This window comes from Taudactylus pleione, unplaced genomic scaffold (assembly GCF_031769625.1).
Source record: "Taudactylus pleione unplaced genomic scaffold, aTauple2 ptg000214l, whole genome shotgun sequence".
NCBI lineage: Eukaryota > Metazoa > Chordata > Amphibia > Anura > Myobatrachidae > Taudactylus > Taudactylus pleione.
The window spans coordinates 10,636,829-10,663,473 of record NW_028284616.1 but is presented as its reverse complement, the minus strand read 5'-3'; the positions used below and the strand labels follow the sequence as shown (position 1 = coordinate 10,663,473).

The following is a 26,645-nucleotide window of genomic DNA, read 5'->3' as shown; positions in this document are numbered from 1 at the left end:
CCGATTTGTTAGGAGGCATTAAAACAAAAGCAGGCTCAGGCTCTACACGAAATATCGTTCAGCTGCAATATCATCTGCAGCAATTGTTACGGATGAAGAGGGCTTTGTAGATTGTGAATGTTCAGTAGGGCCCTTTTTAAAGAGAACATCACATACTGCAAGGTGAAAGCCGTGCACTAGACCCGATTGGTGTTCAGCAGCTACAAGTTTTCCAACTTGTACCATGACATTTGGACCATCTGTGATGACTGTGACAATATAATTTTTAAGCGTCATATTAATCTCATTTAAATGTTTTCAAAATTTCAAAACATTTTTCTGTAGTCATCTATTTGTGAACTCTGACTAGACCCTCACTACAGATTTAGTGAAAGGTAATATTCATACATCTTTTATTAGCAGTAGAGGTCCATTCATCGCATGGGAAAAATACATTGGACCAGGTTTACACAAATTTCAAAGACGCTTATAAATCCCTACTGTGGCCCCATATTGGGCAGTCGGATCACCTATCCCTTTTTTTGGTGCCAACTTACCGTTCAGTGATTAGTCAGTCCAGACCAGGTATTAGGAATATTACTGTCTGGCCTGAGGGGGCCTTATTAAAACTTCAGGGCTGCCTGGAATGTACTGATTGGGATTTGTTTGTGGAGGTGGACAGGGTGGGTTCAAATATTAATGTGGATCTGTTGGCTTCTATTGTAAATGAATTGTTGTATGGTAAGCATTACACACATAAGGCAATTTGTGTATTCCCAAATGAAAAACCAGGGATAGTTGGTGAAGTATGATTCTTGTTGAGAGCCAGAGATAGGGCCTTTAGATCTAATGGAGCATACACACGGTCAGATTTGTCAGATCAACGATTTGAACGATTTTACCAAAGATATGAACGATTTTTGACTGCATTAAAATGAATGGAATCGTCTAAGTCTGACTGCAATCACATCAGATGTCAGATATGGTTTCAGACCATCGGGAACGCGCATCGTTCATCTGACAGATTTTTCTTCAGATATGAACGTTTGAACGATTTTTTAAATAGTTATTGTTCAGATCTGAAGAAAAATCTCCATAAGGATTCCTTATGATCTGAAGAAAAATCTCCATAAGGATTGTGTAGCACACAGGTTCTCAAACTCAGTCCTCAGGACTCCAAACAGTGCTTGTTTTGCAGGTCTCCTCACATAATTACTAGTGAAACAGTTAGCTGCACCTGTGGATCTTTTAAAACGTGTCAGTGACTACTGAATACACCTGTGCACCTGCTGGGTGACCTGCAAAAAGTGAACTGTGTGGGGTCCTGAGCACAGAGTTTGAGAACCCCTGGTTTAGCATATAAAATAGCTCGGTCAAATTTGAAAAAAGGTATTCAACTGGTTAAGGAGGCTTATTCTACTAAAAGGACTGAGAGCCATTTTAGGGGATCGGGCGACTCAAGGTCTGTGTAGGATCAGCACTTAAGCATTTATCAGATTATAAGGCTTCTGATTCAGGTATCTTTCTTTAAAGGTAGGGGTCGAGGAGGCTAATTTCACACCTGCGGTGAAAATTCGTGACTCTCTCCCCCTTTAGTTAACTCTTGGAACTTAACTGAGTCTAACGTTAGGTCTTGTCTGTGTAAAACAAATGCTAGGAAGGCTGCTGGTCCTGACTGTATCCCAGGGAGGGTATTGCGCAAGTGTGCTGACCAATTAGTGAGTATTTTTTCTATTATTTTTAATCTTTCACTTACTCAGGGCGTTGTCCCTAGATGTTTAAAACATCTACGATCATCCCTGTTCCTAAAACCATGTCTGTATCTGGTCTAAATGACTATCTTCCAATTGCCCTCAAGTAATTAATTATGAAGTGCTTTGAGTAAATAGTTTTGGGACACCTTAAGAGTGGCATTCCGGAGGATTTTGAATGCTATCAATTTACATAAAGAACAAATAGATCAACTGAGGATGCTGCTCTTATGGTTCTCCATATAAGGTGTTAGGTCACCTAGAGCACAGGTTCTCAAACTCGGTCCTCAGAACCCCACACAGTGCATGTTTTCCAGGTGTCTTCACAGAATCCAAAGCAAAATAATTTGAAACCACCTGTGGATCTTTTAAAAATGTGTCAGTGAGTAATGAATACACCTGTGCACCTGCTGGGTGACCTGGAAAACGTGACCTCTGTGGGGTCCTGAGGACTGAGTTTAAGAACCACTGACTTAGAGAATAGGGATTTTTATGCAAGACTGTTGTTTGTGGATTACAGTTCTGCTTTTAATACTGTTTTGCCCTCTATACTAATAATGAAGCTTCAGGCAATTAGTTATGATGTATCCATTTGTAATTGGCTGTTGGACTTCTTGACTGACCGTTCGCAGTCGGTTAGGATAGGGGATTTGTTCTAGCCTCCTACTATTGTGAATATAGCAGTACCCCAAGGTTGTGTCCAGAGTCCTTTTCTTTACTCTTTTTACACATCAGATTGTGTGTCTAGTACAGAATCTAATTCTATCATATAACTTGCAGATGACACCACGATAGTGGGTTTGATTAGTGGTGGGGACGAGGATAGTTATAGGGTAGTGGTGGGTGAATTTGTAAAGTGGCGTGAGGAGAACAAGCTGCTTCTGAATAGTAAGAGGTGGTGACTAGGAAAATTGCTCCCCAACCCTTACTTTTTTTTTTTAAAGTTTCTGATCTCTCATGGTTTGCACATATTTCAATAGTAGTTGGGAACAGTGGTGACTCAGCATACAAGCTAGCAGGGCCGTCGCCCAAAACGACATAGCCTGTAGGGCGTGTGCCCTCACCACCGGTTCCAGAAAACACGCCCTCCTACCAACCGCTGGCGTTATCAGTATACACTCAGGAGGAGGGATCGGGGGAGGGAAGGGGCAGCAGCACAGGACAGCGCTGAGAAACCGAGCTCCGGCCCTGGTTGGGAAGGCTCAGAATCACCTTTTTTTGTTCCTAAGAAAGCTTAGAGCAGGGGTCTTCAAACTTGGCCCTCCAGCTGCTGTGGAACTACACATCCCAGCATGCACTGCCACCTTTTTGATATAACAGCATGCTAAAACTATGTGCAGTGCATGCTGGGATGTGTAGTTCCACAGCATCTGGAGGGCCAAGTTTGAAGACCCCTGGCTTAGAGCAAGTGGTATATCTAGGCCATTACTTCTACATTTTTACTGTTTTGTAATTGAGAGTCTTCTAATTCTCCATCACTGTATGGTATGGGAACTCAAAATGTTCAGACTGTGGATCATTAAATAGGGTGGTTACAACAGCTGAAAGAACCATTGGCAAATCCTTGCCTAGATTAAAAGAAATTTATACTAAAAGGTGTGTATTAAAACAAATAAGATTGTTGCTGATTGTAGCCATCTGTGCCATTATTTGTTCTCTCTAGTGCCCTCTGGTGTTTTAGGTGTATTGGGTGCTGAACTAGCAGGTTGCAGAACAGTTTTCTTCTCTGCTGCGATTGTTAGTTGAAATTCATTATCGTTTTTTTAATGTAATTTTATTTAACTGCGAGTTTTCTTGCACTGTAATTTAGCATCGACAAAACAAGAGATATGGTAAGAACTTACCTTTGTTATCTCTGTTTCTACGAAGTCCATAGGGTCCACAGGGTTGACCTTGGGGTATAGCTGGATCTGAATCCACGGGCACCACGCAGTTAAAGCTTTGCTGCTCCCAGGATGCACTTGGGTCCGTCCTCCTCTATACCCCGCCCCCGAGCCACAGCACCTCAGTTGGTAAGCAGTCAAGGCCAGAGGAGGAGACTAAACAGAGAGAAGGAAGACTGGAACACACAAGAAACCATACTCACAGAAATGGGAGACGGAAAACCGGTGACCAGCCACACAGCCCATATGAGACCAGGTGCGTCAGGGCGGGTGCCCTGTGGACCCTATGGACTTCGTAGAAAAAGAGATAAAGGTAAGTTCTTCCCATATCTCTTGTTTTCTACTTCAGGGTCCACAGGGTTGACCTTGGGAATGTCCCAAAGCAGTTCAACTAAGGGCGGGGACGCTCCTGTGCTGAAAGGAGAACCCGGCGCCCAAAGGATGCATCCTGAGAGGCGAAGGTGTCAAACACATAAAACCTCAAAAACGTCTGAATTGAAGACCAAGTGGTCGCCTTACACAGCTGAACAGCAGAGGCGCCATGTCTAGCAGCCCAAGAGGGACCCACAGAACGAGTGGAATGAGCCTTAACAGAGGCTGGCACAGGTAAACCCTACTGTGCATAAGCCTCACAAATAACGGAACAAAGCCAACGGGCTAACGTTTGTTTGTTGGCAGGCCAACCCCTCTTATGAAAACCAAAGAGGACAAACAATGAATCAGACTTCCTAACAGAAGCAGTCCGGTCCACATGGATTCTAAGCACCCGGACTACATCTAAGGAAGCCTCAGCAGCTGAGAGATCAGGTGACTGAAAAGCTGGCAAAACAAGTTCCTGATTGATGTGGAACTTCGAAACCACTTTAGGCAAAAACTCAGGACAAGTGCGGAGCACCGCTCTGTCCTGGTGAAAAATCAGAAAAGGAGGACGACAGGAAAGCGCCCCCAATTCTGACACCCCCCTGGCACAAGCAATTGCCAGGAGAAAAACGGTCTTAAAATGTCAACCACTTGAGTTCCACTGACTCAAGAGGCTCAAAAGGAGGACCCGTAGCACTACCGCCCAAGTCCCAAGGAGCCACAGGAGGCACGAAGGGAGGCTGGATTCGGAGAACACCTTGGAAAAAGGTGTGAACATCTGGCAGTGTAGCAATCCGTCGTTGGAACCACACGGACAAAGCAGACACATGAACCTTCAGAGAGGCAAGGCGTAAGCCGAGGTCCAAACCTGATTGAAGAAATTCCAAGATTCTAGAAACTCGGAACACCTGAGGATCATAGCTTCTGGACTCACACCACTGAAAGTAATTGCGCCACACCCTGTGGTAAATCCGTGCGGAAGCAGGCTTGTGTGCCCTGAGCATGGTACCAATAAACGAACTCGAGAAGAGACCTCAAGACGGCTGTCTCAAGAGCCACGCCGTCAAAGACAGCCGACCCAGATCCGGGTAAAGGAAGAAGGTACGGAGCTTCGATGGAGAGGCTCCTCAGATCGGAGTACCAAGGACGTCTGGGCCACGCCGGAGCCACCAGCACGAGCGTGCCACCGTCCTGCTTGAATTTCCGCAGGACCCGAGGAAGCAGGGATATCGGAGGAAACAGATACGCCAGGTGAAACGTCCATTTCACTGACAGCGCATCCACCAGACAAGCATCTGCGTCTCTTGTCCTTGACCCGTAAACGGGCAACTTGTGATTGTGACGGGAGGCCATCAAGTCCAGCTCCAGCAGCTCCCATCTGTCCACGAGTAGCTGAAAACACCTCTGGGTGAAGCGACCATTCCCCGGGATGCACGTCGTGACGGCTGAGGAAGTCCGCCTCCCAATTGAGGACTCCGGGGATGAAGAGCGCCTAGATCGCTGGAATGTGGCACTCCGCCCAAGCAAGGATGCGAGACACCTCCGACATCGCAGCCCGACTGAGTTCCTCCTTGGTGGTTGATATATGCCACCATGGTGGCATTGTCGGACTGCACCTGAACCGCCCTTCCGTGAAGAGCGGGGCCGGACGACAGCAGGGCCCTGTATACCGCCCGCAGTTCCAGGATGTTGATGGGGAGAAGTGCTTCTTCCGCAGAGCAACGACCCTGAAGAGACAATGAGCCGGTCACTGCCCTCCAACCCCGGAGACTGGCATCCGTCGTGAGCAGGTCCCAGTCCGGGATCCAAAAGGGGCACCCCTTGACCAGATGAGCTGTCTGAAGCCACCAAGCCAAAGACTGACGAACCTCCGGAGACAACACCAGCATCTGATAGCGAATCCGGTTACGTAACCCGTTCCATTACGATAGAATCACCCCCTGCAGGGGCCGGGAATGGAACTGGGCAAATTCCACCATGTCGAATGTCGACACCATGGACTCCAGAACTCTCATAGCCGAATGGACCAACAGGCGGCAACTGCTCAGGCAACTGTGTATCCGCAGCTGCAGGGAGGAGACCTTCTCTGGAGTCAGGAAGATCCTTTGCTGACTAGAATCCAGCAGGGCTCCCAAATGAACCATCCGCTGTGATGGAATCAGGGAGGACTTTCTCCAATGTACCAACCACCCGTGCGCTTGCAGGCAAGCGATCGTCAGGTGGAGATGTTGAAGCAGTACCTCCGGGGAGCTTGCCAGCAACAGGAGGTCGTCCAGATACGGCAACAGCCGTACATTCTGGTTCCGAAGATGTGTGGCCATGACCGCCATAACCTTTGTGAATACCCTCGGTGCCGTGGAGAGGCCAAAGGGTAGCGCCCGGAACTGATAATGATGCTGAAGGATAGCGAACCTCAGATACCGCTGGTTTGAAGGTGCTATCGGAACATGGAGGTAGGCGTCCTGGATATCCAGGGACACCATGTAATCCCCAGGTTCCATCGCCAGAATGATGGAACGTAATGCTTCCATCCTGAATTTGGGAACTCTGAGGAATTTGTTCAGAGACTTCAAATTGAGGATAGGGCGATGAGAACCATTGAGTTTCTGCACCAGAAACAGAATAGAATAGTACCCCATCCCTCGTTGTGATTGAGGAACGGGAACAATGACCCCTGCTTTCAGCAAGGACTCTATAGCCTCCTGAATCTGTAAAGCCTTGGTTTTGTCCTGAGGACTCATGCAGAAAAACTGATGGGGCGGTCTGTGCCAAAAAGACAGGGCGTACCCCTGGGAGACCACTTCTCGAACCCAGGCATCCGTGGTGGTATTGTGCCAGCACTGTGCAAATTGAAGAAGTCGGCCTCCCACTCTGGGGTCCCCCAGAGGGAGGCCCGTCCCATCAGGCAGAAGGTTTATCTTCCTGCTTGGAAGAAGGGCGCCTGGCACTCCAGGCCTGCTTCTTGGGCTTAGAGGCAGTCTTGGTCGCCGACTGCCTCGGGAAGGACTGACCATTGGCCTTGCCCTGAACCCAAAGGACCGAAAGGCAGAGCTCCGTACTTTGGCAGGTGCTGAAGCCGAAGGGAGGTAGGCTGATTTAGACTTAGCCAGAGTATCCACTATTTTGTCCAAGTCTGGACCAAAAAGCAACTCTCCATTAAAAGGTAAAGCCTCCAGGCCCTTTTTGGACAATGCGTCAGCTCTCCAGGACCGCAGCCACAAGGACCGACGCGCCGACACAGCTGCAGCCGACACCCTAGAGGCTTTGCCCCATTGGTTTGCATCCAACGATGCTTCCCCAATGTAGGAAGCCGCATCTCTCATCTGTCCTATCAACGCTCTCTGGATATCCGGAGCATCATCCGGAAAGGTATCCTCCAAAGCGTTGGCCCAGCTCTCGATGAGCCCAAGAGATGGCCATGGACGGACGGGCCACTGCCCCCCGAGAGAGAGTAGATAGACTTTAAACAAGTCTCCACTTTCCTGTCCGTGGGATCCTTCAGGGAGGAGATAGATGGTAAAGGCAACGTAGCGCTTTTAATTAAGCGGGTGACATGGGAATCCACCGCAGGCGGAGTTTCCCATTTCCTGCACTGAGCCTCAAGAAAAGGATACTTGGATGCCAACCGTTTCTGCAGTTGGAATCTCTTGCTGGGCAACTGCCAGGCCCCTGCCATATGATTCGTCAACTGGTCGGACAGGGGAAAAACAGGCGAAGCTACTTTGGCCTTTTTAAAATTAGGGTACTTCAACCTGGGAGCCGGCGCATCCTCCTCTATATGAAGGATGGCCCACACCGCCCTAACTAATGCCGGCACATTAATGGAGGACTTAGTCTCCACCTCCTGGGCCCCAGCATCCGAGTCAGAGTCCTCATGGATCTCTCCGTCATCCGAAGACACGACCGCGAACTTCGCCACCAGTGAAGCCGGAACGGGTCGCTTGGACACCTTTGGGGGCAAATCACTGTGTAACATCGACTGAAAAGCCGATGACGAGGCCGCCAGGCTCTGAACAGAGCTGGAGAGGACATCCACCCAGGGAAGGGGTACCGTCTGAGGATACCCCTGAAAGGGTACCATTGACTGCTGCGTCACCGTGGGAGACTGCACGTATACAGGCAATCCCACATAAGGACCCACAGTCTGAGACCCGGGAGGAGACTGCACCAGATGCGTAACACACGGGGAACAGGGGATGGTAGGATGGGGCAACGCCCTAGAAGGGACCGCAGTCGGGACCGCAAGCCGGTCCGCGATCGATGCCAGCACTTGTGTAAACATCACCCAAGGAGGATCCTGTGCCACCGGGGGTTTAGAGGGACCAGGTACCAGCTGGCACCACCCGCACAGACCGTCCTGAGACAAATCCACCCCATCAACCCCTGCCGAACAGCGCCGGCAGGAAAACAACACAGGCACCACGGAGCGCTCATTCTCCTCATCAGACATGACACTAACTTTTGCAATAAAATGTATCACGAAAAGAGATGAGGCGTATAACACCCATGCACTCCCACGTATGCAACATAAACAGCCCACAATATGGTACTGTGTAGCACACCACTGTATGTGACGGACCTCACCAATACGTAGATCTATATAAGTGAGGTACACAGAAAGAACACTCCTCCCCCACGCACCTGCGGGCCGTAGAAGGAAAGGGATAGGTATAGGCTGACAGAAAGTAGAAATAAGCACAGACAGCAGCACTAGCAAGTCACATACCAGGCAGAGAAATTATACTCACTGCACCTTTCGCTACAATCAACCTTCCAGATTCACTGTCTGGGAGGGCTATAGCGCTGCGAACACTGTCCTTTGCAGGGGAGAGGTACGCAGGGGGACCGGTCCACGCACCGCCTGGGAGATCTGAATTAGCCACAAGAAGATGGCCGCCGGAGAGCTCTGAGGAGTGGCCGCAAGAGGAACAGCCCAGCGACGCCGGCGTGCTGGGCTGAGGGGAGGAGCCGCTAAACCAGCGAAGGCTGCCTCCCCTGGCTAGTGTTTAACCCCAGGGATGCCGGTTCCCTTTCGGTCCTTACACCCTGGTGGTCCAGCGGTCACGCGGGGTATTCCCCAGAGACCGGCGGCTGAAGACTGCATTAGTTTCCCCGCGCACAGCGCTGCACGCGGCTTACCTGGCCCCGTGCGTCCGGCAGCAGTCAGTGGTAGGTCCCGGAGCCATGCTAGTACTGACTCCGGGGTCCCGCTGCGATCCCCAGATCAGTACTGGTGTCGCAGCGCCAGCGGGGCTGTTGGAGCGGCAGCGTGGACGTCCAGATGGACAGTCTGATGCTGCCGCTCTGAAGATAGTAAAAAATAAAGAAATATTTGTGGACTCTGGCCGGGCACAAACTAAAACTGAGGTGCTGTGGCTCGGGGTATAGAGGAGGACGACCCAAGTGCATCCTGGGAGCAGCAAAGCTTTAACTGCGTGGTGCCCGTGGATCCAGATCCAGCTATATCCCAAGGTCAATCCTGTGGACCCCCTATGGACCCTTAAGTAGAAATATATATAAATCTCCTACTTGCTTTCTCTCTGGCCGGGACCCTCCCGAAAATCGCCCCCCCCCGCAAGTGTAGGCCAATAGCAGCCACCTAGCGAGCAAAAGTGAGCAGTCCAGGGGGCCGGATGATGCAATTTGCACTGAAATGTGTTATAGTCGGGAATTATAACTCCCCCTTTGAAGGATTGAAGGACGTCTTTTCCTTTCGTCCAGAAATACACATTTGTCTTTGTAGCCAAGTCTGGCATGAAGTGTCAATCAGTGTAGATAATGCTGGTATGGATGCTGAGAGTACATTGTATAGAAATTATCTGCTCTGATTTGTACAATTGTAATCTAATAAGAGGAGAAAGGGATATTTTTTTCAAAGCCTGATGCAGAATAAAATATAATACTATAATACATTTTGGTGCATTGCAAGCTGGACTAAAATTTGAACAAAGTAATGAACATAAGCCCATCAATTATGCATTGAATGAGATTGTTCCATCTGAAATAGACTTCTATAGGGAGGGGGAGGGATTTGTTCAAATCATTTTATGATTTATAACATTTAGTGCCTGATTCTGAACTGCACGCAATGGTGATGTTCACCCTTGTTGAGCGATTTTTTGCAACTATGCATGTGCAAAAATTTCTAACAACTTATACGGCGCATGCATCATACAGAGGGCACACACAAAAGCCGCTCTTGTAATCGAGAGGGACGGTATCATATTATGGAAAAGTGACAGACGTTCCAGGGCAGTGACTGGGAGGTGGCTAGATATGCATGTAATAATGGACAGTTTAGCGAATGTGTTATGGGGGTGTCATAGGCGTAACAATACAAGGGGATGTGTAAACAGATGCACAGCTGCAGGCTTAGGAGGCCATAGTCAGACAGAATTTCTGCACCTGCCATAGGGCTTGTGCAAATTTTGATGGGAGTGTCTGATGGTGGTGTATAAGGATGGTTTACTTTGTCTAGGGAGCCAGGGGGTACGGTGGTGAGTATATTTCCCTGGGGCTGGGGGGGAATGGTGGTCAGTGTACATCCCTGGGGCCGGGGGTCAGGGTGGGTAGTGTAAATCTTGTGGGCCAGAGGGAAGGGCGGGTTACAGGTATGTTCCAGAGACAGGGGTGGTGATAAGGGTGGGTACTGTACTATGAGGCCCGGGGTTAGGGCTGGATAGCCTATGGCCCACCACCAGAGCCATCTCCATACACTCCGCTGCTGCTAGGGGCATTATGGTAGTAATAGGGTGAAACAGGAAACGGGATGTGTTGTAGTAGTAGTAGTGGGAAGCAGGGGCAGGATAGGAGTAATAGTGGGAAACAGGATCAGTGGGAAGTAGGGGGCAGGATGGGAGTAGTATTCAGAAGCAGGGGTCAGGATGGGAGTAATAGTGGAAAGCAGGGGTCAGGATGGGAGTACTGGTAAAATGAAGCGGGCATGATAGGAGAGGAAGGAACTGCCTGGGAATAAGTCCTCTCCGCCTCTCCCAAGTCCTGGCCGCTGTCCCTCCCTCCGTATACTCCACTGACAGCAGACTCCTGTGGTTAGGTGCACAGTGACTTTTGATTCAGCTCTTACAATGGCAAGGCACCTACTGTATATACTCAGAACCTATGGAATGAAATCTCTCTAAACCTGTACCAAACACAAATGTGAACACAAACAGCATTAACTATCGGTCTGATTCAGAAACAGTATGTACATAGACAACAATCTCTAAACTCTCCTCTCCAACCACTGTGAGCACTCCAACAAACATTAACGCCACCAATGCAAGTGTTCTCGGCAGTTTGTGGGCGTATATTTACACTACCATGGTGACGCCAATGTAGTATGTGCGAATTCTGTTTTCGGATTCATTTTACAATTTCCTCCGATTTCACAAGCGCATTTGAGGGGGTGTGAGGTCCGTTGTATTACCCATTTGCGAATTCAGTTGCGATAAACCCCCGAAATAACTGATCTCGCACACGCCATAAGACGACTAGTTACATCATCGGATGACATTACGCAAGTTAACACAATTGTGCGTTTTGATACGAAAAATGTTCCAGAGATAAGGTGCGAGTATGGATCGCATCCCAATACGATTCTTAGTAAATTTCCCGCTAGGACTGATATTCTAGATGTGCTAACACCTGAATTCTCTGAACACCGCTACAGGTCTTCATCTCATTAAGATGAAAAATCAGTAATATCCAGTAAAATAACATTTATCGAACAATGGTGCAATACATGGCTACTGTGTTCTCTAAACAAGACATTACATTATTTTTTTCATTCAAATACAATCAGAACAAATAGTCGTCTGATGGTCCATGCACATCGGTTTTTGACACGTCACAATGCTAAGATTTCTTTCAGTCTTTTATTCGATTGACACATTCTACATCTCTAGGGTTTTGGTAGACCTATTTTGGCTCCAATTGCTGGTGCTTCTTTTTGCCAAATGTCTTAAGAACATCTTAACTGAGCAAGGTAAATTTGCCACTTGAATGTTCTTTATTGGAAAGTTAGAAATGGTCGGGTGTGTCAGATCCATGGTTAACTTTCTAGGGTAAAGTTGGGTACACACTATAAGATCATTCCGACACTGATTGCGTGTATTCCCGCTGGTCGTTCACATCAAAGTCCCATCTGGTGTCCTGCATGAAGGACGCAGTGCAGTTATATGCAGCATGTAAGGATACATCGTGCCGTCGTACGCCAGATCATGCAGTGTGTGCGGCAAATGCTATGTATCGTTACATCGGCCGTCTTGTCGCTGAGTCTCGCCATTGTATTGTGTGTACCCAGCTTAACTGGTTTGAAAATTTAGAGTTCTCAATCTCATTTCCCCATCCCAATATCTAGTCCAAGGATATTTTACAGCTGCAATAGCTTACTGCATTTCATTTTTGTGTTATATATGTTTTCATGTGCAATAAAGGTAATTTATAGTAAATATACTCTTTTATAGTGTTCCTATACATACACCCACATTTCTGCTGTCACCCCATTTGTTTCACCCTCCGATAAAGGGAGGTACCAGACCTGTGGCTGAAAGAATAACATCTAAAGAAGTCTATAGACAACTTGGAAGAAAGATCTTGTTATCAAGATTTAGTTTTCTTTTAGAAAGTGAAGTTTTACTGTGAGTGCTTTAGTTCCCAGGCAGTGGCGTAACTAAAAGGAGTGAGGGTCACACCGGTTGACACCAAAATAGCAGAGCTGCTCTGCTATTTTGGTGTCACCGAGCAGAGATGTAGCTGTGATGGATGACGCGCTCATCATCCATACAGTGTTGAGGGGAAGCTTCCAGCAGCTCCCTGAGCGCTGGGCAAGCCCCCCAGCGTTGAGGAGGATGGGGGCAAGGCACGCAGTCACACCTCCCAAAACGGTACATCAGGGGGCATGGCCTCGCAGACACAAGGACATTCCCCCCATGGCGCACGATAGGGATAGATGATGCCTTTGGTCCCAGTGTATTGCTAATTTACAATTTACTTGGCTCTTTATCCTTCAGTGTTATATGACATAGCAACACAAGTACAATCATTTTTTGCAGGATAGCCTCATATGAGCTCTGAAAATCTTTGACATTAGTTTTGCATGTGTGGATGGGCAGGAAGAAACTTCATACATTTTCTGATGCAACTTCAGTTACCTTTGGGGGAAGCCCTTTTCAGGCCTAATGTCTCTCCACTTTATGCAAATATGACACCATATTTAGTCGGCCTGCTTTTTGACAGAATAGACATTCTTTACTGTATTTGATATTGCCTGTTGCAAACACAATTTAGTATCTAAATTGATGGCAAGGCCAGTTGAAGTGGCCCCAACCACTCACTGTTCAATAATATGCTGCTGGATAAAGAAAACACTTCTCTAAGGAAGTTTATGTGCAAAATCGACAAGGTGCGCACTACCAATATTGTGCAGTCTATTAACCATTATATCCGCTTTATATATGTTGTCTACATATATTCCTTTTGGTGAGCCATGAATCGCATGTTTAATCAATTGTGTATAGTTCTTATAGCTTGCACTAGGGACAGGGCCATGTGGAGGAGTGTGCAGGCAATGCAGCCACACAGGGCCCTGAGAGCGGCTCCATCTCTGCCTCACAGTCCCTACTTCTGGCTATCAGGGTGCCTGGAACAACATTCTACAGCCAGTAGTGCTGCTCAGCATGTCCAAAGGATGCATCAAGCATGCACCTTGCAGTGTATAGAACCACCCTGGAGAGTCCAGGCAGCTCTCTACTGTTTGGTAGTGAGCTCCGCTCTGGCATGGACTAGGGATCCCCTAGCTAATTAATCAACCGAGCTATAACCATTTTCACCACCTCAAAAATAGCTAACTTCATAAAAGTTAACAACTATTGCTTACTATTACTTCTCCAAATGTATCTAAGCTCCAATATGGCATGGCCTGACTTCTCTGCACTGTTCTGTGCAATATGGTGGCGCTATATAAACCATATAAATTTACACTGAAATCAAAATACCAGTTATAATTATTTGTGTAGAATGTAGGAAAGACTGTCAGTACTAAAATTACTTTGGTAGCTATGTATCCCATGTGCAGTAATCTACACTACCTCTGTTACCCCTAATTTGTAGGGTTTAAGATACACACTTCATTTGTCATATTTTACATAAAAAAAACTGGAATTAAAAAAAAATAAAAAAAAGAGTCAAGGAACAAATATGGTCGAATTTGAAACAATTTATTTTGAGGAGCACAATATGAAAATCAAATTCCAGTGTGCATTTGAGCAATAGGGGAGATCAGTCAGCACAAGGGGCAGGAGATTAAGCAATCAGTTTAAGGGAAAAAAACAAAACAAACAAAAAAAAGCCATTTAACAAGTGCCTAGATATGAAGGTTATAGCTTGTATAGACTAGCGGAAGGAGTTCTGTTTTAGTTCTGCTACTGATCCTTCAGTGTAGAGGGATTCAGTTCTGCAGTACATTCAGAACAAAACTATAATGTGAGCAAGTTGCAGAATATATATATATTAAAAAAAAAAAAAAAAAGTGACCCGTATAATCACATACTCTCCTACTCCAGAAAACGTAAATGGATAATTTCACCTGCATTGCTGAAGGTCAGGGTCAGATCAAACTTGGGCCCTTGGTTACGGTTACTGTGCCCCCGTTTGTGGAAAACCATAGTTTCTGGATTCCTTCTGAAGAAATTGGACCAATTCGCCTAACAGAATCTTGTTATTAGCCGTGGCTTTAATAAATGTGTATAGGTTTGACAAAAGCTGCTGTGAAGGAATGTTTTTGTGTTTAGTAGTTCTCACTTTCCAAACAAAGCTACCAATACTAAAATATAGGGATAGAGAGATTATATATATATATATATATATATATATATATATATATATATATATACATACATACATACATACATACATACATACATATATATATATATATATACACACACACACACACACACACACACACACACATACACACACTGTATACCACACTAATGTAAAAGCTTTTTATAGCTTGGGTTTAAACAGTAAAAAGAAAAAACAAACAAGAAAATAAACAACTACATTTTGAAAATATACCATTTGTACTTTGTGTCGTGTTTTTAATGTACATCTTTTAACATATCCCATAATAAACATGTACCCAGGACACAATCACAGTAGTTTTAACACTCTCCCTGCTACAAAACAGTCAAATTAAAGGATTTTTTAAGACACTTCAGTAAGGATAAAGAGGCTAAATTATATGGTCTTAAATCTGCTTTTGGGAGGTGGGAAGTGTGCACAGATATGGGTCACATGAATATAGGATTTCTCACAAATCAGCGAGAGTACAGACAACGCCATGCTAATTAACAGTCTCTCCTTTTAGAAACACAGAAAGGTGGAAATTATTGTGGAGAATAATTTGGAGTAAATAAATATACAAGCCTTCTGCCTCACTCTCTGCATTACTGCCAGCAAAAGAGGTTTACATACACACTTCTTGTAACAGATTTACAATATGTAAATTAACAATACAGGAAAGTATTACATGAATCACATTCCTTAACACTGAAGAGCAACAATACCAGAAGACTGTTTTAGTGTTACATGTCCCAGTGTTTATATTATAAACCAGTTTTGCTAAACAAATAACACACTATACGCTTTCTTATTAACAGATATTGACTGAAGGGAACACACTGGAATAGCATTATATAGATAAAGAAACAAAATTTGAAGAAACTAACAATGGTCTACAAAAAACGCTGGGCTGTAAGGACCATGAATACCACAACTTTGGCACTTTTACTATAGACAGTAACAAGAACAAATAAAAGGGGTGACGTGATGAAGGTCTGGCGTGGAGAGTGTTAAGAGGAAACGTAGGAATAGCACAAAGGAGGTAGCAGAAAATATAAAGTAAAAACAAGTCTTTCCTATAAAATCTTTCAGTTTTACCTTCGTGACTTATAAAAGAGGAGGACCAAAACTTTGCATCTAAAACTATCTTGACGGACATCACTCTAATATGAAATAGATTCGACAACAGGTCAGTAGACTGGGAATTGTATATCAATTTCTTTACACAGTGCAACAATGATATGGCAATGTGGGAAGGGAGGATTGATGTTTCTCAAGAATCACAATTGCATATTTTTAAAAAGTAACAAACAAAACAAAAAAAACCTACACAGTATACATCATACAAAAGAAAACGAATTGCGAACACTGCAAACTGATAAGACAAAAAGTGATTTCTGAGCCCAAACTTTTAATAAAGAATATTTTCTAAAGTGTGGTGAACTTTGCTTAGTGTCATCACAGGACCATGCTCTGGAATTTTGGGAGACAACAATTACAGTACAGCTGCCACCAGAACAGTTGATCAGGATGTTTGATTGGGCACAAAGTGCAAATGTCAAGGAATGTCAGTCACTCTGTGGAAGAAGGCATGACCAAACACCACACTGCTGGAAAGTATTGGCGTGAAGAAAAAAACCTACATCTATGAAAACAGCCCACAGGCACAAAATCCTCTCAATATTGGCAAAAGACAGAAAATTATTAAAGACGGCCGTATATGCACAATGTTACTGTATATGCACAATGTTATTGACACTTGAGATTAGAAGGAAAAAAAAAAAGTTTACAAGCATTTTATTGTATGTTCATGACGCCATAACGTTAACTATACTGTATTCCTAAGAGATCCTGGCTGGACACCAAAAAATGCATGGCACAATCATCAACCATGGCACAACCCGTAGGACTGTTTCAAATCAACACTGCAGGTGTAATGTAGTATAGCCAGTGCTGACAATGAGATTAGGTGTGCAACACTAGACAAGGAGATTCAATAGTTGAGCATTAAACAATGCAATCTTTTGGGGACGAAATATAAAGGTCTTATGGTTAAAGTCCAAACAGAATACAAAACATATACAAAAATGTAACCTTTATAAGTATTTCAATTATGCTCTTAATGCAAGAGTCAAAACACAATAACAATAGTTTGTAGCATGTTATGTAACCTGCCACATAAATAAATCCACAAAATATTTACTGCCCTCTACATACTGACGTTTCTAGGGTATAGTAGACTCCTTCCAATTGAATGCATAAGGCACATTAAAAACTTGCAGAAAGTCATATTTAAAAGGGAAAAATTGCAGAAAATACTCTAATCCAAATTCAGCAGCAAATTATCAACTTAATACATAGTCAGTTCTTGGCTTATACTGTCAGTATTTCATCTGTCAAGGAGATGCACTTTATCAGAAATTAGTGTACTGCCTTTACTGGGTGGCAGATAACCCTCAGGAAAAGTAGTAATTGGAAATGCACTTGCCATTTACCCCATGCTGGATAAGATCTCAGAATGAAAGAGTTATTTTCTAATAGTTATGTTTGCTCTAACACTGTGTATTTATTTATTTTTTATATATTTTTGGTGCAACCTGTACACTTATAGTCACTTATTTGAAACCCATTCAATACCACAGGGCAGTATCAGCTTGACCATGCTGTGCAAACACCAGTCTTAAAATAGTTTAAATGAGAATCTGAGTACTTGGGGAAATTCAATTATAAAGAAAAGACTGCAACTCAGTAACTGGCTGCTTTTTTTTTTAGTACAGGGGGAAATGGAACTGGTACTATTCTGCTAAGTGTTGTGAAGCCAGAGAGCTAAAGTTTAATAGCATATAAAAGTCCACATAGTCCCAAAGATCAAGTTAAAGTGACAAAAGATGGGAGTAGGACTTTGTAATGAATTAAGGAAAATGCTTCAGAATCTGTACCATGGGCTCTGTCTCAACAGTAATAGAGCCTGACGCCTGTTACGTAGTGTCATTAAAATGCATTATTGCACCTTCCTGTGAACCTAGCGATGCAGCTGAATTACTGCTATGACACAGACCATAGCTTGGCGTAAATAAACTGGAGATTAGCACAGGAACAAATCAGCAGATGGCGATTAAATGGAGGTTAGGTATTTTACAAGTCATTTTTTTTTTTTTTTTTACAAACTTGTATATTGTAAGGAATATTGACTCCATATTACTGTAGATTAAAAATGTTAGAACTTATCTGTGGCCTTGTGCTTTTATATGGTCACGAAACACGTTAGTGACATCTAATATTTTACAGTAATGGTTAGATTTTCCTCCAAATAATTTAGTGTCCTTTACAACTTTGAATCCCGAAAACGAGCACTAATATGACAGTGCCCCCCCACCCCGAACTGTAAATATATTTTTTAAAGTCAAAATCCAGGCAGATCTCTAAAGAAACACACTGTGCAATGTGACTTCTAAATGGAATGACTAGTTGCCAACACCTGGCATTACACATACATTCTAAGCCACTGGTATCTTTGACCACCCTAAATAAAGAGGTGTCGCGATGGATAAAGTTGTTAATGAGAAGTCATATCTTCAAATACTACTTCTCTGTACAAGTTTGCTTGAGGATATTATTAGAACTTTCTTTTTAGACTGATCCCACTGCAAACTTTAAAATACTATGGTATCTCCCAACTTTACTCAGTGGTCTTGAGACATATTCCTTCTAAAACCAGATATGCAAAAGACTAAAAAAAAAAAGTGAAATAATGAAGGGGAAATAACGGTTTAGATATGTTCAAAATATATATATATAAAAAAAAATAATAATAATGATATACAATATACATACACACAAACTGATTTTGTCATCCCTACAAAGTATACAGATTTTTAGCCCTGTCATTTGTATTTAGTGTTAAAACATGCAATGTATCTTAAATTGCACTGAAAAATAAAAAATAAAAAAACAGAGGTGGGAAAGGATTATGGGCATATGCCCTTAAAACCAACTTGGAGGCAAGAAAATCCTGGCAATGGGGACATATGTTCATCAACACGAAATAGATGTGTAAGGAAGATGGTAAGATGTATACACTACACTACACTAAAAGGCCCCATTGCCTCCATTCACCTCATCTCATCGTAAATGACGAAGAAACACATTTTTGTAGAAACAATTTAAAATACATATAAAAAAATAAAAATCACATGAATTTTACCACTTATATCAAAGGCAAACCTGCAGCACTGTGCTGCATTCGCACTAATTTAGCAAAAACAAAAAACCCACCAATTTAAAAAATAAAGAGTAATAAAACAAACGTAGGATTGGAGGCTCCTCCTCATTTACAGGTGCCTCTTTGTCCGCTAGTGAGAGGGACTACACCATGTAGGCGAGAAGGAGAGGTGGGGAGCCTGGTCACACCAGGTTGTACTCTTTCAGGTTTAGCTGAAGGATGGTGTCTTTGACAGCAGCGAATACAAAGCGGATGTTCTCTGTGTCTGTAGCACAGGTGAAGTGAGAGTAGATTATCTTGTCGCTATCGGGATTCAGATCCACAAACATTTTCAGAATGAATTCACGAGCTGTTGTGGCATCCCGCTGAGGGCCTGGAAAACAGGAGAGAGAGATAGAATGCCAAGTAGTAAAAGGCTATGGAACAAAAATAAATCATCAATACACAATGTGAATGTAAAAACATATGCCAGTTGCAGCACAATAGTGATGACTGCAATATTCACAATCTGATTCATGGGAGTGTTGCAGCTTCATAAGTGTGGCCAACTCTGTATACAGACGGAGAGTCCCCATCTCAAACCTTTGAGGTTCTGCTGTAAGGTGACTCTTAATCTTCCCTCTGCCACTAGCTCCCTTAAGCTGCATAGACACACAACAATTTTGTTACCAATGATTTTATGAACGTTTTTCTGTCAGATTTTATAAAGTGTAATGAACGATTTATTTGAACTACAAACGATTTTTGCAACTTCCCTTAATGAAAATCGTTCAGTTGGTCAGTCAGAATGAACTACAAACAGGAACGCGCATGAACGATAATCGTTCGTTATAACTCAGAAACTGAACGATTTTTTCAACGATTGAATGATAACATCGTTATAGTTAAATCGTTCATAAAATCGTTACGTGTATGCACCTTTAGTATTGGAATGTTGACTACTTTCCCCTATGAAGTAGATGCTGTTCCCAAAAGCTTGCCTTTTCCTGAACCCTTCCTACAATTGACAATATACTGTTAATTTTATTTTGCTTACAATTATTTGAACCAGAGAAGGAAAATTATTCACTGAAATTTTAAGTCAATGATTTATTACAGTATTCCTGCACTATCAAAACAGAACATATTTTAAAAACAAAAAACACTGATAAAAACTTAAAAAAGTAATGGATACAAAATGTAAAGCCTGGCATGTTTCCCAATATATAAATCATAAGAACAAATATAATTAACAAAGCTACACAATGAAAGGTGGTCCACCGTAACATCAGATAAAAAGACTACATTGGCTGTATTACACATGGAATGGTTTTGTGTCAAATTGTAATAGGGAATATGAATCTTGATTGAACCCAGATTATCACAAAAGACTGAAAGTAACATCACTTAAATTAATTAGCATTAAAAGTAATAGCTAAATTGGGCAAGGTAAGGAAGCAAGGGACAGAGGGGTTGGTGTATCAAGCAGTGGAGTGAAGAAGTGGACCAGTGGAGAAGTTGTCCGTAGCAACCAATCAGCATTTACCTATAATTTTATAGAATTTGCTAGATAAGGCTACCTCAAAGCTGATTGGGTGCTATGGGCAAGTTCTACACTGTTTTCAATGCTTGATACATCAATACCATAGTCCAGTGGTCCCCAAACTCTTTTGAATCACAGTGCCCTAGAGTATCAGCATTGTTTTCAGCATCCCTAAGCCAAAAGTTTGTTATTGAGAAATTCAGAAAAAAATGTAGTGAAGTAGTACAGTGAAGTAAATTGTGCTCACCTGTCATCCTTAGGTTCAGTTATTCGGTGGTGGACAGGTTTGTGCTTCTGTTTGTCCACATACGTACATTACATTGACCATAAAGAATTTGATTTGGTGCTGAACCACCAACCTGAGGCACCCCAGGGTGCCACAGCGCATAGTTTGGGAACCACTGCCATAGTCTAGGGCCTGATGCAGAGCCGGAAGCTCTGACAGAGCGCTCGCTCTGAATCAGGGCCGGGCATTTGTTTTTTCTGAACGGCCTCCTGGCCGCTCGCATAGATGTGGGTGACCACCCACAGCTATAGTGAGCGGCCATGATGATTGTCGCGATGGTCAAGACCATCGCGACCATCAGGCTTGTGACGAGACCCTTGTGGTAGGGTCTCGTTGCCGCAAGCCCCAGAGTGCTTTCGGCTCTAACATAGCCGAAAGCACTCCCACTGACATCACTTGTGAGGTCAGTAGGGCCGGCCCCAGACGGTAGGCGTTCCCATGGGAACGCTTCCGTCTGGGCAGCCATGCCCCTGGCCCGCCCACCAAAGGGGGCGTGCTGTCACTCAACATCGACAGCACGCTCCCTTTGGTACGAGACCCGGAGTGATGGATTGCCCGTCGCTATCCGGGTCTCGCGCATGCGCACGACGGAGCCGGCTCTGTCGTGCGCATTGGGCCATCATCGACCTGCTTGCGAGCGCATAGCGCTCGCTCGTCTGAATCAGGCCCAGAGACAGAAACATGCAGATACTAGTAGCACTAGTCAGCTATTAGTCTCGCTACCCTGAATCCCTAAAAACTTTGTAGTGTTTGTTTTTAGTAAAATAGAAGTATAAATCAAATTACTCAATCCGTATTCCTCTGGGTATCACGATTATATGCAGTGGAGACAATTGGGTGTCTGTTTATAGCTCATATCAGATCTAGGACACTCATTCCTTTTTATACCCAGAAGATTCAAACAAAAACATGAACTTTTGACAGATGAACTGAACAATGTTACATTTAAAATTGGGAGATGTTATATTACAGCCACTGCACTTACCATCAAACTCAGGAAAGTAATCTACAAGGTGAGAGTACATGATTTTATCTTCAAGAAGGTCCTTCTTATTTAGAAACAGGATGACTGAGGAATTCTGGAACCAGGGGTATGTGATTATGGTTCTGAATAGAGCCTTGCTTTCCTCCATTCGGTTCTAGAAGGAAATAAGTAAATAAATATGGTAGGAACCAAACCTTCCAGTTACTGGCACCGTAATCACTACAATACTGTTCAAACTAAATGCAGAGTCTTACATTGGGAAGGAATAGGCCCATTAAAGCTGGGTACACACTACACAATATGTTGTGTGATCCCGCAGATCAGAGCGGCATATTGGGTACATTGTTTACTGTGTTACCCATGTAATGCGTGCTCCCGCGGGTCGCTAGCGACATCACCCGTCGGCACTACTGCAGAAGGGCAGATGGGGGATGTCGCTAACGATGCCATGCTGCAGAATACAGCATGATACATAACTTCCCCCCGTCGGACACGGCATCGGCAAGTGTGTGCTGCTTGCAGGGTTCCGTCGCCGGCAATGTCGTGCTGGGTACACGGTGTGTAGTGTGTACCCAGCTTTACTTTCAGTGGGGTAAGAATCTTGCATTATATCACCACTGGGGATTATCTGGGAGGGGAGGAGTCCAATACAAGCACAGTGGATGCTCAAATTGGATACTTTATAATATATCAAAAGAAAAAGGCACACATTTAGATCACAATAGCTTTCTTTTTGTATTATGAAATGGTGTCAGTCCTTGTATAAAGTACAGATATTGTATTAACGGTTAATAAACTTTTTAATGTAATAGATACAACTTATTCTTGTACATGGAGTTTGTTATAAAACAATTTGTTTACTTAATAAACTTGTAGGTATTATTCAGAAGTAACACTATAAAATAGTTACATTATGCTGCTCACCTCATTATCAGACTCCACAAGGACCTGGTCATATTCACTAAGGGCTACAAGAAACATGATGGAAGTAACATTCTCAAAGCAGTGTATCCACTTCCTCCGTTCTGACCTCTGACCTCCAACATCCACCATTCTGTTTAACAAGATCAAGAAATGTAGAATAATTTGAGCAAAGTTAAAGCATCTTCAGTCATACAGTAGAAAATCAAGTTGCCAAAGTGTCACTATGAAAACAGTAGGTTATTGCTAAACTAACTAGGCTAATCCCTTCTATCTCTAACACACAGAATGTAGATGTCTGATATCAGTTCCTGGAGCTGCAGTACTTAGTCTCCTGTTGCGGGAGAATTTTCAGTTCCAGTGAACCAACATATTGGGGGCGATTCAATTCAACGCAATGCTGAATAGCCCAGGGAAGGTGCTCCCGAAGCTATTCAATTGACCGTGTTGTTAACTCAGATTACAGGATTTCTGCTCACACCCTCCTGAGGTGCTCAAGTCGGAGAATGCCGGTTAGCGTGACTAAACACCCATCTTGAGGCATGGCAACTGGCATTCTCAGACTTAAGTGGTTCTAGACGGGTTTAACAGCACAGTCAATTCAATAGCTCTGGGAACTCCTTCTCGGGGCTATTCAACATCGCCCCCCATTGACACAGCCATCCAATCTATACTTTTTACAGACAATTTATCAGTAAGCTGCCATTGTGCCTTGTACAGGGCATATATAACCTGCGGATTTGCCATACGATGAGGGGACGGGTTTAACATGAAATATCTACTTTGCGTGGATATATTTTTTTAAAAACCTTGCTTTAACAAGCAACAACTTCTGAACCAACTTTCTCTGAAAGCAGACATAAAATTACCCATACACTGGCAGATCCTGATGTACAGCTTGAGTTCGAATCTATGCCAAAGTTATGGGCAGATAATAAAGTGTCCAACCAGATATCAATCGGAAACAGCAGTGATTAGGGTTCAGACTCCACTCACTGCAGTCCATTTTGTCAAAATGGAAATACATTGTCCAAATCATGGCACAGCGTGATGTTGAACAGCGCCAGTAATGAGTTCACGGAGCTACTCAATTGACCGTGCTGTGTGACCCTGACTAGAGGACTTCCACTCGTACCCTCCTGAGGTGCAAGCAGAAATCTGACTAAATTAGTGCCATGATGCTGTTTTCGGGCTTAGCGCGGGCGCTAACAGCATCGCAGTTGGTACTTATGTCGGAGAATGTAGGTTCTCGCAAGTAAACACCCTGCTTAAGGCACTGTAACCTGCATCTCCAGACTTAAGTGCAGGACTCTATGGGGACAACTGAATAGCTCTGAGAACTCAATTCCTGCTGCTATTCAAAATCGCCCACAATAAGACTGACTACCAAAGTGACAAGAAGCATCCCAAAACACCAGTATACCTCCAAGTTTCTCTATTAAAGCATTAACTGCATAAAATACTAATTAAAAAGAGAGGAAAAAGGACGTGTTCCTTGACAATATGCTTCGCACGTTTCCCTGGCTCGCTGCAGTTTGGACATGGTGCATTTTTGCCTTACCGTGCAGGCCTGGGTCTTTTTGTCACTGTTTGCTATGACCATTATGTTTATTATTGTTACCTTGTATCATGTGGCTGGATCCTGAGGGGTAAATTTACTAAGATGGGAGTTCTATTAAGAAGTGATGTTGCCCATAGCAACCAATCAAATTCTACTTCTCATTTATCTAGCACCTTCTAGAAGATAATACCTGGAATCTGAAACCTCCCAGTCACTGAAATCTCCCAGTCAGTGGGATACCCAACAGCATATATGCAAACAAAGGGCAGTGACACTGCTGGTGAAATAAAGTTCAAGAGACAATAATTAATACCACATAACACATACAGTGCACAGAAGCAAATCACAAATAGTATTTGAAAATGCTCTAGTCTGCTTTCTGTAAACTGCTCTCCCCAGATAGTGTTATAAGTGGCAAATCATCCGCCAAAAGTGGAGTCCACTCATAATCTTTTCCCACTCATCTTTACAATACTTCACCCATGCAACATCCCCTTAATGTAACGCACACTCAAAGTAGCAGATGTTACTTTGCTATTACTTTATATACACGCATTTCCAAAGATCCTACCCTTTCATTAATACATGTGAAAGATGGCAGGCACTGCAGTCTTTACTTCTAATAATCAAATAGGAAGGAGACTATGTTTTAGAAATATGCAGTCCTCGTTTTACGGCCATACAGAATATTAAACTAAAAAAAAGGATAGAAGAAAACAGGGATGGAAGTGAAAATTTCTGCCTGCTTATAGACAGCGGTCGCAGGAGGCATGGCAACTTACAAACCTCTAGATACAGGCTGTCCTGACATATACCAGTTCTCTGACCTACATCACGTAGAAACATTTGTATTCTGGGTCAAACCTACAAAATGTGTGAAGAGGGACTCACTCAGCAATTAGCCTGAAGATGTAAGGTGTGGCACCAATGTACAGCTAGTACTTAATGAGCAGTAAATCACTTGTATATTTTTTAAGTGTAATGTAATGCAAAGACACATTATAGTAGTCTCTAGCAGATTGTAAAGCTCAACTAACCGTTCAGTAAACAAACTAGAAAAGTCACCACTTTCCATATACACAAAAGCCAGATTGCCACATTGAAATGAACAAAGTGAAAATTAGACAATTTTATAATTTTTTTTGGTAAATAAATCACAGTAAATATTTGAAATCATCATATTTTTCAGACACATATATAACTAACAGTGCATCCGGAAAGTATTCACAACGGTTCAGTTTTTCCACATGTTGTTATGTTACAGCCTATTTCCAAAATGGAATAAATTAATTTTTGTCCTCAAAATTTTACACACACACACACACACACACACACACACACACACACACACACACACACACACAATACCCCATAATGACAACGCGTAAAAGTTTTTTTGCAAATTTAATTTAAAAAAAAAATAAGAAATCACATGTACACAAGTATTCACAGCCTTTGCTCAATACTTTGTTGATGCACCTTTGGCAGCAATTACAGCCTCAAGTCTTTTTAAATATGATGCCACAAGCTTGGCACACCTATCTTTGGGCAGTTTCGCCCATTCCTCTTTGCAGCACCTTTCAAGCTGTCCATCAGGTTGGATGGGGATTGTCGGTGCACAGCCATTTTCAGATCTCTCCAGAAATGTTCAATCGGATTCAAGTCTGGGCCACTCAAGGACATTCACAGCGTTGTCCTGAAGCCACTCCTTTGATATCTTGGATGTGTGCTTAGGGTCGTTGTCCTGCTGAAAGATATACCGTCGCCCCAGTCTGAGGTTAAGAGCGCTCTGAAGCAGGTTTTCATCCAGGATGTCTCTGTACATTGCTGCATTCAACTTTCCCTCCATCCTGACTAGTCTCCCAGTTCCTGTCGCTGAAAAACATCCCCACAGCATGATGCTGCCACCACCATGCTTCACTGTAGGGATGGTATTGGCCTGGTGATGAGCGGTGCCTGGTTTCCTCCAAACATAATGCCTGGCATTCACGCCAAAGAGTTCACTCTTTGACTCTCATGGTCTGAGAGTCCTTCAGGTGCATTTTGGCAAACTCCAGGTGGGCTGCCATGTGCTTTTTACAAAAGGGGCTTGCGTCTGGCCACTCTACCATACAGGCCTGATTGGTGAATTGCTGCAGAGATGGTTGTCCTTCTGGAAGGTTCTCCGCTCTCCACAGAGGAATGCTGTAGCTCTGACAGAGTGACCATCGGGTTCTTGGTCACCTCCCTGACTAGGGCCCTTCTCCCCCGATCGCTCAGTTTAGACGGCCGGCCAACTCTAGTCCTGGTGGTTCCAAACTTCTTCCATTTACGGATATGGAGGTCACAGT

At 43.7% G+C, this 26,645-nt stretch overlaps 1 protein-coding gene across 2 annotated transcripts in view; it reads right to left on the bottom strand.

The window, feature by feature from the left end:
* Positions 1-14,896: 14,896 nt before the first annotated feature.
* The window catches only part of LOC148517594 (guanine nucleotide-binding protein subunit alpha-11), a 58,137-nt gene continuing 46,388 nt past the window's right edge, over positions 14,897-26,645 (bottom strand). For both annotated transcript variants that reach the window (XM_088478452.1, XM_088478453.1), the window contains exons 5-7: positions 22,758-22,887; positions 21,834-21,987; positions 14,897-19,413 (exon numbers count right to left, since the gene is read on the bottom strand). In XM_088478452.1, the coding sequence (XP_088334578.1) occupies positions 19,223-19,413; positions 21,834-21,987; positions 22,758-22,887 (475 nt within the window). In that variant the 3' untranslated portion in view covers positions 14,897-19,222. The remainder of the gene's footprint in view (positions 19,414-21,833; positions 21,988-22,757; positions 22,888-26,645) is intronic.